This window comes from Herpailurus yagouaroundi, unplaced genomic scaffold, assembly GCF_014898765.1.
Source record: "Herpailurus yagouaroundi ecotype Mexico unplaced genomic scaffold, PumYag 186, whole genome shotgun sequence".
NCBI lineage: Eukaryota > Metazoa > Chordata > Mammalia > Carnivora > Felidae > Herpailurus > Herpailurus yagouaroundi.
The window spans coordinates 38,520,800-38,533,318 of record NW_024412417.1 but is presented as its reverse complement, the minus strand read 5'-3'; the positions used below and the strand labels follow the sequence as shown (position 1 = coordinate 38,533,318).

General features: G+C 45.8%; 1 protein-coding gene across 3 annotated transcripts in view; it reads left to right on the top strand.

The window, feature by feature from the left end:
• The window catches only part of ADCY8 (adenylate cyclase 8), a 221,115-nt gene that overhangs the window by 37,227 nt on the left and 171,369 nt on the right, over positions 1-12,519 (top strand). For all 3 annotated transcript variants that reach the window (XM_040494443.1, XM_040494442.1, XM_040494439.1), the window contains exon 2: positions 11,989-12,138. In XM_040494443.1, the coding sequence (XP_040350377.1) occupies positions 11,989-12,138 (150 nt within the window). The remainder of the gene's footprint in view (positions 1-11,988; positions 12,139-12,519) is intronic.

Sequence of the window (12,519 nt, the reverse complement as noted above, 5' to 3'; positions counted from 1 at the left end):
GTGGTCATGGGCCAGCAGCTGTGGGAGAGCCCACGACCCCGGCAGAGGATGTGGGCCGTTCCGTTTGGCCGTCCAGTTCATCATTCCCCCATGCCATTCTTCACTGAACCCTCACAGACTGAGTTTAACCTGGTGTTACCGCTGTGACAGAAAAGACCAGCAATAATGGCCATCACCACAACGATACTCAATACACATGGAGTATTTACCATGCTTCAGCCCTATTGCTAATTGTTTGTGTCCGTTGTCCAAACGAAATTTGTAGGAAAGATTCCTGTTTTACAGGGGAGGAAATTCGAGGGCCAGAGAAATTAACCAACTGGACCAAGTTCACGTTAACAAGGAAGTAGGATCCCAGATCTTTAGCCACTGGGTTAGACTGCTAAGCTCTATACACCACAGCAAACTGGGCTATTGAGTATCTCTACCCCTTAGTGAGGGGAATGGCTTGCTTTGGTCACCCTGCAGGTAAATGGTGATTTAAAAATTTCTTTTTAATTTTTTTTTAACATTTATTTATTTTTGAGACAGAGAGAGACAGAGCATGAAGGGGGAAGGGGCAGAAAGAGAGGGAGACACAGAATCGGAAGCAGGCTCCAGGCTCTGAGCCATCAGCCCAGAGCCCGACGCGGGGCTCGAACTCCCGGACCGCGAGATCGTGACCTGAGCTGAAGTCGGACGCTTAACCGACTGAGCCACCTAGGCGCCCCTGAAAATTTTTTTAATGTTTATTTATTTTTGAGACAGAGAGAGACAGAGCATGAAGGGGGGAGGGTCAGAGAGAGAGGGAGACACAGAATCGGAAGCAGGCTCCAGGCTCTGAGCTGTCAGCACAGAGCCCGACGAGGGGCCCGAACTCACGGACCGTGAGATCATGACCTGAGCCGAAGTCGGATGCTCAACCGACTGAGCCACAGGCACCCCAGGTAAATGGTGATTTAAGGCCCACTCTGTCTGACTCCAGAGTTCTCTCCCTAATCCCCACCTCTGCTGTCCTCTCTGATGGTAAATAATGGGAAGTCAACATCTTTGCAAAGTAGCATAAGTACAAAAGATTTTAATACTTCATGGTCTTCTGGAGTATTTACCAGGGAGGAAGAAAATTGGTGTTTTTTTAAATTTTTAAAGTTTGTTTATTTTGAGAGAGAGAGAGAGAGAGAGCAGGGAGGGGAGAGAGAATCTCAGGCAGGTTCTGCACTGCCCGCACAGAGCCCAACGTGGGCTTCGAACTCACAAACCGCGAGATCATGACCTCAGCCCAAATCAAGAGTTGGACACTTAACCGACTGAGCCACCCAGGCGCCCCAGAAAATGTGTAAGACATCATTTATTCAGGAAAAAAAAATAGGTGTTACACCATAGACTAGAATTTGGAAAAAAAAAAAGATGGCCTTATATTTAAATATATAACCAACATTTCTTGGATATCTCTTAATCTGCCAGGCACTTTCATACACATATACATCTATGCTATATGTACATGGATAGGTAGATAGAGATCTGCATACAAATGCATCACGTCTCTGGGGCAAAATTTTATTCCCATTGTTCAGATGAGAAAGTTGAGGCTCAGAAAGGCAAAAGGCGACTTGCCTAAGGTCATATGCCTCGCAAGTAGTGAAGGTGCGGGATGCGAACCCAGGTCTCTGGTTACAGCAGCTCGGGTTGGCTGCCCCGCTCACTTCGTCAGGGTCCCCCCTCCACAGAAGCTAAACGCATCTGGGGGTTGGAGAGAGGATCCCAGCCTCCAGGCACGGTTCTTCTCATTCGTCCCTGTGTCCATGCTTCCGGCTTCTGCGTCCTCCCTGTGTGCCCAGTGGGCAGCCATCAGTGCTCAGGCGTGGGCCCCATGAGGACAGGCCTGAGTCCTCGAGCACAGAGGCCCACGCACGGGGACATTTTCTCCAGTCGTCGGTGGGACGCTTGCAAGCACACCACAGCTGGCCAAGAGCACAGGCGTTGGGGGGTCAAGGAGCCTGCTGTTACTCGAGGTTCCTGAGTCACCTAAGCTGTTTGCCTTTGGGCAAGCTACTCTCGGGGGCCTTAGTTTTGACATTTACGGACGAAGGCAATTGATGCGGCTGGGAACACTTTGTGAGGAAAAGAGAGAAGGACACGCGGGCACCAGCTGGGACAGGAGTCTGTTCACAGTCAAATGCCCTGTGAATCTCTGACTTGACGTCAGTAACCGTTTTCAAGGTGTGTCCAAAGGCCATGTCCCCCCCCCGGGTGATTCTCTTTGATTTCCTGGAACTACTTCAATGTCTTCTGGACCTTACTAGAACAAGCCCGCTGGACAGCACGCACACACACACACACACACACACACACACACACATACACACACGGCTCCCCCAGGGCTCCTTCCCCTTCACCGGGCTCCACAACGGAGCCACAGAAATGGCCAGATCCTACCCTCTGCCGTGCGTGTGCTGAGTCTGCATTTGTGGCTCAGGTTTCGTTGTGTTGGCACAGCAGAGGACCCAGGGCTGAGGTTGGAGGGCCCGGTGGTTCAGACTTGAGGCTCCGATCCCAGGGACCAGGGTTCAACCCCAGCCCTACCGCTAGCTTCCTCTGTTATCTCCAGCAGATTAGTGAACAGCGCCTACCGTGCTGGGCTCTTGTGAGCGAGGGCTAAATGAATTAAAACCTGCCAGGCCCTTGGAAGGATTCCTGTCACATACCAAGTGCTCAATAAATGCTAGGTATCTGTTAGAAAATGATGCCACGCCCTCTCCCGCCAGGTTTATTCATTCACCTGCAGACACGAGGCCTTTACCCACATCTTTCACCTACGCCCATTATGTGGCAAAACACTCAGCGTGTCTCAGGCGTTGTGCGGTATTTATTTGCTAAATTATACCCCAGTCTCCGGAAAGGGCGCCATTTCTTCTGAATATCAAAGGTCTCCTTCAGGTCCTAGCCAACGCTTGTCCAGATCCTGCAAAGTCAGACTTCCTGCCTTTAATTCTGTGTCCTACCACCGTGAGGGCTGTTTAACCTTAGACAAGTTCCTTAACCTCTCTGAACTCCAGCCTCCTCACATAGATATAATAATAGTTCCTTCTCCATTGAGATTATTTGAGAACATATGTGAAAATTACTTAGTAAGATACCTTGCACTTAATATGAACCCAAAAAAGTAAGTTATACTTGCTATCTTGTACTCTCCCAGTTTCAGTCTGCATATCCTCCAAAGCTTAGGATGAAACTTTGGTGCTAAGGTCAAAGCAAGGCGGACGTCCTATAAAACTTAGTTTTCAGAATTTCATATAAGTTGAGCTTAAGGGTATCACCTTTCAAGTTGCTGGTTTCCAGTACAACGTGAGAAAGTATCCGAATGCAAATCAGTCGTGATTGGATCGCGACACACCTCTCCTTTATTTTCTTTCTCAGTTAAGAAAATAAAACTGTCTCCAGGCACAGAATCACTTTCGCAGATCTGGCCTTTCCACACGCGATAGCACTCGAGTGGATGCTCCTGGAGACCCAGGAACACGGGGAAGGAGGGTGTTTCCCCTGCTCTTAGCAAAGCAGGCCTCCTCTAGTCGCTGACAGCTCAGGCTGCAGACCGGGCAATGTTTCCTGCGCAAAGCGAGCCACGGACAAAACGCGTCGCATCCTTCCGTGACACCAGAAATCACACACTGCGATTGGGAGGCCCCAGGGAGCCGGTCCTCTCCCCCACCTCCGGTCTGGCCACCTGGCGGCAAGTAGCAGTGGTTTTTTTCTGCAGGGACAGCATGCATGTCCTGCATCAAATAGGGAAGCCGACTCTGTGAGCCTTTCCAGCTCTGAGCCCCCTGGCCTCACACAGCAGCGCCCCCAGTGCGGTCACCACCCTGGCGGGGAGGGAGGCCACGAGTCCAACAGAGAGAACCCTTTCCAATGGCAGGGGTGGAGGGAGGAGTTGGGGTGGGGGGGAGGTGGGGAGGGACTCGTCCTGTTCTGGAGAAGTTCGTGGAGGGCTTCCTATCTCGGTGACAATCTCCCCATTTCCGGTGATTACAAAACCGGACCAAAGTGGTGGGTGATTGGGATTTGCTCATGTGGCTGTGCCACGTTTTTTGCTCAGTTGGGCTGGACGGGTGTTTGCTGAGCACTAGGACCCCAGGCCCCGTGGAAGAGATGGAGGGACACGGTGTCCGCCCTCTGGGCATTCAGAATTCAGTAAGGCTGTGGATCTAGAGAAAGGAGGCCCAAAGGTAGTGTTCTATGTGATCTACCGGCCATGCTTATGAAGCAGAGATTCCCTTAGTCCCGCCCGTGGACCTGCTGTACTAGAGGGGCAGGGGAGGGGCAGAGAGAGAGGGAGACACGGAATGCAAAGCAGGCTCCAGGCTCCGAGCTGTCAGCACAGAGCCCGACGCGGGGCTCGAACTCATGGACCGCGAGATCATGACCTGAGCCGAAGTTGGATGCTTAGCCAGCTGAGCACCCAGGCGCCCCATTTTTTTTTAACACAGCTTTACACTGGAGAGTTTTAAATGAAAGCTTTTAAAACATAAAGTTAGTTTAAATTAAATCTTAAAAGTTTCGAATTAAACTTACATTTTACTTAGTGTACCGTACAGGTTGGCTCGTGCCGCTGAATATTTTCGTGTGATTTTACGTTCTTTCGCATGTGCACAGCCCAATTCATTCAGCCGTTTCCCCTGCTGCTAAAAATATGCAATTTCCTTTTTCTCCCCATAAAGAATGCTGCGGTGAACATCCCTTACCAGAAGTTTCTGGCCTTGAACCTGATTACTTCCTTAAAATAGGTAACGACAAGGTAGGTTAGAAGGCCAAAAGATAAGAGTAAAGTTTTGCAACGTGTTGCCAATTTGCTTTCCGCTCCAGCAGTGGTTAGATTGTTTCAATTAAAAAAACCCAAAAAACCCCAAAAACTATCTCGGAGAGTCTGGCTGGCTCCATTGGAAGGAAGAGCATGTGACTCTTGATATCAGGGTCGTGAGCTCGAGCCCCACATTGGTCGTAGAGATTCCTAAAAACAAAACACAAAACCAGTTATCTTTGGGATTTCGGTCATGCTTTTGTGCGTAGGAGATGAGAGCAATAGCCCCCTTTTCCTTTTTTGTAGTCTCATTTTCAGCGTTTATTTATTTTTGGGACAGAGAGAGACAGAGCATGAACGGGGGAGGGGCAGAGAGAGAGGGAGACACAGAATCGGAAACAGGCTCCGGGCTCCGAGCCATCAGCCCAGAGCCCGACGCGGGGCTCGAACTCCCGGACCGCGAGATCGTGACCTGGCTGAAGTCGGACGCTTAACCGACTGCGCCACCCAGGCGCCCCTGTAGTCTCATTTTCTACATGTAACTCTTGAATCCACTGGCATCAACATGGGTACATTTAGCATGAGGTGACCATGAATCCTTTTTCCCCAGCAGCTGACCAGTAGTCATCGAATCCTTTTACTCACGATTATTTTTTCGTGATTGTTGAGCCATACGTATCATCATAAAAACTCATTGTCTTTTCTCTTGTCTCTTTTTTTTCTCGTCATTTTTTTTTATTAGTTTTCTTTATTTTTGAGAGGCAGAGAGAGAGAGAGAGAGAGAAAGAGGGAGGGGCAGAGAGAGAAGGAGACAGAATCCGCAGCAGGCTCCAAGCTCTGTGCTGACAGCTCAGAGCCCGATCTGGGGCTCGAACTCATGAACCGCAAGATCATGACCTGAGCTGAAGTCGGACGCTCAACCGACTGGGCCACCCAGGGGCCCCTAGTGTACTCCATTTCTATTCCACTAATTTTTCAGTTGGGATTTTCTCTACTGCTACAGAATGTTACTTACTGTAGCGTGATGATGCCTGTTACCTTTTGGCTGGGCAAGCCCCCCGCGGCTCCTCCCTCCCAAATCCCATTTGTATTCTAACTTCTCTGTTCTTTCAGATAGACTTTTAAATTGGCTTCCACTTGGGAGTAAAATATTGAATCTGTAAAGCAATTCAGGCAGTATTTCCATCCTTAACAGCAGTTAGCATCCCTTTACCAGAAATGCCTCCCTCCTTTATCCTCTGCATACTTTATCCTTTGCATACTTTAGTTTTTCTTGTTGTTGTTGTTGTTTTCCAGCTCTCACATTTGCTTTCGTTGTTGTCAAGGATGCTCTTTGGTGTTTTACATTATTGTTGCTACTGTGAATAAGATGGGTTTCATCGTATCTTGTAAATGATGATCAGCGGGACATAGGAAAGCTATTTATTCATTCAGCAAATATGTAGTGCTTACTGGTTGCTGCGCAGTTACTAGTCACTGTGCTAGGTACTAGGTGTACCACTAGGTGTACACTGTACTAGGTGTCAGTGGCTCAAATGAGCGTCATCCTCACATCAGGAGAGCTAATAATCCAACGGGACAAATAGGCATCAACCAACCCACCAAGCACATTCAGGTACAATTGCAGTGTGTGCTAAGTGCACAGTGTGCAAGGGTAAGCAAAGCAGGAAAATCCCACTTTGATGTAGTGATGAGGGAGCACCTCCCTGAAAAAAACTACCACGAAGTCCAGTCTCTTTATGAACAAGAGGAGGCAGCAAGGCAAGGAATGTGGGGGACGGTGTCTCCGGCACGGGGAACAGCATTAACGTTGGCTCCCAGGTGGGGCAGGCCTATCAGAAGAACAGAAGTGAAACCAGATTGGCTGGAACAAAGTGAGTAAGGGGAGAAATGGTGTGAAATGAACTTGAAGACGATCAAGCAGGCATTATTGCCATGATGAGGACTTGGCCTTTTTCCTTTTTTGAAGCAATAAATTTATCAGTCTAGCAATTTAAAAATCCATGTGCTCGGATAGGTACTGCACGCACATGTACAAAATGTACAACCTAGAAATTATAAACCCAGGCTTCAGTTTCCGTCCCCAGAACTATCCACGGCCTCACTGAAGGAGACCGTGCATATAAAAATGATAACGAAGGGCGCCTGGGTGGCTCAGTGAGTTAAACGTGCGACTCTTCATTTCAGCTCAGGTTGCAACCTCATGGTTTGTGAGATCAAGCCCCACGGCAGGCTCTGTGCTGACAGCGTGGAGCCTGCTTGGGATTCTGTCTCTCTCCCTCTCTCTCTGCCCTTCCCCTACTCGTGCTGTCTCTCTTTCTCTCTCTCTCCCTCTCTTTCTCAAAGTAAAGAAATAAACTTATCAAAAATGAAAGGTTATTTTTAATCTCAGGGTTGTTTTTGTTTTTGTTTTTTTTTAATGAAAAGATACTGAATTTTATCAGTACCGTTTCATTTCAGTGGAATGAGTATATGTTTGCTTTTTGTTTTTTTTTAAATTATTTTTTTCCAACGTTTATTTATTTTTTTTTTTTGGGACAGAGAGAGACAGAGCATGAACGGGCGAGGGGCAGAGAGAAAGGGAGACACAGAATCGGGAACAGGCTCCAGGCTCTGAGCCATCAGCCCAGAGCCCGACGCGGGGCTCGAACTCACGGACCGCGAGATCGTGACCTGGCTGAAGTCGGACGCTCAACCGACTGCGCCACCCAGGCGCCCCTATGTTTGCTTTCTGTTAAGTGGGCTTCACGCCCAGCATGGAGCCCAGCGCAGGGCTTGAACTCACAACCCTGAGATCAAGACCTGAGCTGAGATCAAGAATCAGATGCTTAACTTACTGAGCCACCCAGATGCCCCTGATTATATGTTTTTGAAAAGCTGTAAATGTGAATTACATTAATTGAGTTGATAATGTTAAACTGTCATCAGATTCCTGAGGAAAATTCCTTGTAGTCAATTTAAATTATTTTTTCTATCTCTTGATGGATTTGATTTGCTGATACTGCGTGTAGGTATCTCCTTCCACGTTCACGAGTGAGTTTCACCAGTTACTTACCTTCATCCGCGAACCATATTGGTTTTGGTATCTGGCTTTGCCAGTCGTATAAACTGAGTTGGGGGGGTGTTTGCAATTTTCCTATTTTTGGAAGAGATTATGAAATACTTAAATTCTTTCTTCTGCAGTTATTTGTAAAGTGCCCCATTAGAGGCATCTGGACCCATTGCTTTCCTTATGAAAAGATTTTTTTTAAATTTTTTTTAACGTTTATTTTTGAGACAGAGAGAGACAGAGCATGAACGGGGGAGGGTCAGAGAGAGGGAGACACAGAATCCGAAACAGGCTCCAGGCTCTGTGCTGTCAGCACAGAGCCCAACGTGGGGCTCGAACCCACGGACAGTGAGATCGTGACCTGAGCCGCAGTTGGACGCTCAACCGACTGAGCCACCCAGGCACCCCTGAAAAGATTTTTAATTATGGTTCCATTTATTGATTTTTTTTCTCCTTGTTTCTCGAGTCAGTTCTGGTAAAGATGTATTTTGAAAAGTACATCAGTGTCATTGCAGATTTTTTTTAGCATTAAACTTCATAACATTTTTATGACCTATTAATTTCTGCAATGTCTTTGTCCCATTTCCTATCCTTAACATTGCTTATTTGGACCTTGTCTCTTTTTTTAAATTAAGCTTGTAAGAATTCTTACTGGTTGCTAGTGTTTTTGGAAAATGAGCTTTTGACTTCACTGACCCTCTTTAGTGTATATTTGTTTTTTATTTATTTCTGCACCTATTTTATTATTTTTTCCTTCCACCTACTTTGGGTTTTTCTTTTTCGTTTTTTGCTAAATCCTTAAATTGAATGGCTAGCACAGGAACTTTCAGCGTTTTTAAGAATAAAGCATTAATTACTATACATTCCTCTGTGAGGTCTACTGAATTTTGTTCAGTAGTATTTTCTTAAATTTTTTTTTCAACGTTTTTTATTTTATTTTTGGGACAGAGAGAGACAGAGCATGAACGGGGGAGGGGCAGAGAGAGAGGGAGACACAGAATCGGAAACAGGCTCCAGGCTCTGAGCCATCAGCCCACCCAGAGCCGGAGGCGGGGCTCGAACTCACGGACCACGAGATCATGACCTGGCCGAAGTCGGACGCTTAACCGACTGCGCCACCCAGGCGCCCCTGTTCAGTAGTATTTTCATTATTCATCAGCTATGCATATTTTCTTTAAAAATTTTTTAATGTTTATTTATTTTTGAGAGAGACAGAGTGTGAGCAGGGGAGGGCAGAGAGAGAGACGCAGAATCCGAAGCAGGCTCCAGGCTCTGAGCTGTCCGCACAGAGCCCCACGCAGGGCTCGAACTCATGGACTGCGAGATCATGACCTGAGCTGAAGTTGGCCACCTAACCAACTGAGCCACCCAGGTGCCCCATTATGCGTATTTTCCATTATAATATATTTCTAGATCCGTGAGTTATTTAGAAATATTTTTAATTTCCAAACACATGATGTTGTTTTAATTATCTGTTAAAATTTCTTTGTAAATTGACTTTATTGTAGTTAGTGACTATGGTTATATGATACTAGTTGGTTGAAATTTGTTGAAGCTACCTTCAGGTTTTATCACACAGTCCTGTTTATAATTATTCAATATGTACCTAAATAGAATTTGTACCATCTAGTTGCTGCATAGTGTTCATTTCACGTTTGTTAGTTGTATGAGCTATTCAGAGTGTCTGTCTTAGTTCTGTTTTGGCCTTCAAACTTTTTGTTAAGCAGGCTCCGCACTTAGCACTGAGCCCGACGTGAGATCTCCGTCTCGCCACCGTGAGGTCTCCGTCTCGCCACCGTGAGATCGTGACCTGAGCCAAAACCAAGAGCCGGATGGTTAACTGGCTGAGCCACCCGGTTGCCCCTCTTGCTGATTTTTAACTGCTTGGTTTGTTAACTGCTGATCATTATGTAAAAAATATACCAGCGTGATGGTAGACTTGTAAATAATGTCACAGACTTCTCTCATACTTGGCATTGTGTGTTCTGAACTATGTCGTTACATGTGCTCAAGTTCATAATTTTCGTATCTTTCTAGTAAATTAAAGCTCTTACCATTATCTCGTGATTTTTAACGCTCGTAATGTTGTCTCCCTTCAGTTCTCTTTCATTTTATTTACACAGTAAAACCCGCTGTATTCTGTTTTGGCCTTCAAACTTTTTGTTTCAATGTGTTTTGGAAATGTATTTCTTTTTATCTACCCTGAAAAATCTTTATTGTAACTGGAGAGCGTGTCCCCTGTCTATGATATTTTCCTCTGTTTCCCAGATTATTCTTGGTTTATTGATTTATCTTTAAGTTTAGTGGGTTTTTTTTTTTCTTCTGTCACCTACATTATGCTGTTAAAATCCTCCAGTGATGGTTTTGTTTTGAAATGTTGTGTTTTCCACTTCTGGAATTTTCATTTGTGTGTGTGTGTGTGTGTGTGTGTGTGTGTGTGTGGTTTCTACTTCTCTGCCAAGAGTTGGCTTTGCATTCATTGCTAGCATGCTTACCTTTACATCATTGACAAAAGCCGTAAAAGCTACTAGAATTTTTATCTGCTAATTCCAACATGGGTGGGGGGGCATCAGAATACATCTCGGTTCCTTTTTTTTTCTCTTTAGAGTGAGTCACATTTTCGTGTCTATTCCTATATCACATAATTTTGCATTGTGTTTAGGACACTGTGATGGCTATGTGTTTAAGATTGTAGATTCTCTTGCATTCTTTGGGAAATAATGCTTTTTTGTTTTGTTTTGTTTTGTTTCAGCAAGTGATTAACTTGGTGCAAATGAAATGACAATATTGGTCTTTTGGAGGGCAATTCAAATCTCAGTTAAATTCTTTTACCATCAGCTTGATCACTTGCTGTCTTCCCTGTGGATATGTGGTTCAGAGAAGATTTTATATAAGAATTTAAGCTTCCCCCTCACTGGTTCCCTTCTTTGGGGGATTTGCCCCTCATTTCCTAGCAGCTATAGTTGTCTGAACTCTGATCTTTGCTTTTTCAGGCCACCTGGGTTTTCTGTTTGAGTTTTTGCTACCCTACAAGGTGCCATCCGTGACTTGCCTCAGGCTAAAGCCATAAAAGTAAAAAATCCACACTTGGCTATTTCTTTCTTCCAAGTCTTGACTCCTTTCCAGAATCTTCCTGCTTTTCTTCACTGGAGAGTAGTTTGAAAGGGGAAAATGTGCAAGTTAGAAGCCTAATGTGAAGGTCCAGCCAGGAGACTTCGGTGTGTAGGGATAGGATAATAGCCACGGGGATTAAAAGCAGTTAATGAATATGATATCTTTTTAAATATAATTTATTGTCAATTTGGTTTCCATACCACATCAGTGCTCATCCAACAAGTGCCCTCCTCAGTGCCCATCACCTACTTTCCCCTCTCCCCCACGCACCACCCCCCTGCCCCCATCAACCCTCAGTTCGTTCTCTGTATTTAAGAGACTCTTATGGTTTGCCTCCCTCCCTCTCTGTTTGTAACTTTTTTTTCCTTCCCCTCCCCCACGGTCTTCTGTTAAGTTTCTCAAGATCCACATGAGTGAAAACATATGATTGACTGACTTATTTCACTTGGCATAATACCCTCCAGCTCCATCCACGTTGCCGCAAATGGCAGAATTTCATTCTTTCTCATTGCCAAGTAGATTTCCATTGTATGTATGAACCACATCTTCTTTATCCATTCAATTATGATATCTTTTTTTGAGTTAGAAGCCACAGGACTTGGATGTTACCAAACAGTACAAAGGCAAAACAGGAGAGCGCTGTCCAACTACTAACCTCTCCTGTTTCTTATTCGTCTCTTTCCCTTCTTCCGACCTGCTTCTCCAATCCTCTGAATGGCTAACGACCCACTTCCGCTAGTGAAGAGGAAGTGAGGCAGAGTGAGGAAGAGAGAAGCCCCCCCTCATCTTACCTTAAGTTTCCAGTTCAGGCCCAAATCCAGACTTGCAGCGGGAGAAGCTTCAGAGTTGAATAGAAAGTTCGAGGGCGGCCTCTCCGAGGCACTGTTCCACCCAAGGCCTGAATGAAGGATATGGTTCTGTTAGCCTCATACTTTACATGAGTACCTTAAGGTTTACCTTGGGAGCCTTTCTTTATGTTTTCCTCTTTGTCTCCACACAGCTGTTGTTTTAACCTTCTGACCGGCCTATGTTTGCAAATGTGTTTTAGGTGATGGCCCAGGCAGTGCTGTTCATGTGTATGAACACGGCTGGAACCTTCATCAGTTACCTGTCAGACCGGGCCCAGCGCCAAGCCTTCCTGGAGACACGGAGGTGTGTGGAGGCCAGGCTGCGCCTGGAGACGGAAAACCAAAGACAGGTACCAAATGGAAGGGCCTGGCGTTGGGTATCCCCAGCCAGTCTGAGATCCATGGAGCTTTTTTTCTTTTTTTCCTCCCCAAACAAATCTTGACTTCGAGTGTTCTCTTAAAGTCTGCGTCCAGGATTCCAGGGTCCAAAGTAGTTATGTTCGACTTCTAGCTCAAAGCACGTCTGGCTTTGTTTCCCACCTTCAATTAAAGGCCGTCTACGAGAAATAAAGCGATTTGTCCCAGAGTGCTTTTCTGACACGTGGACTGACATCTGTGTTTGTGAACGAGGCCGTGGGTCCTAAAAACCACGAACATTCTCATTTTTGATCCTCCTGTCTTGAAACTGTGAATGGTTCTTTCTTTTTTTTTTTTTTTTTAATTTTTTTCAA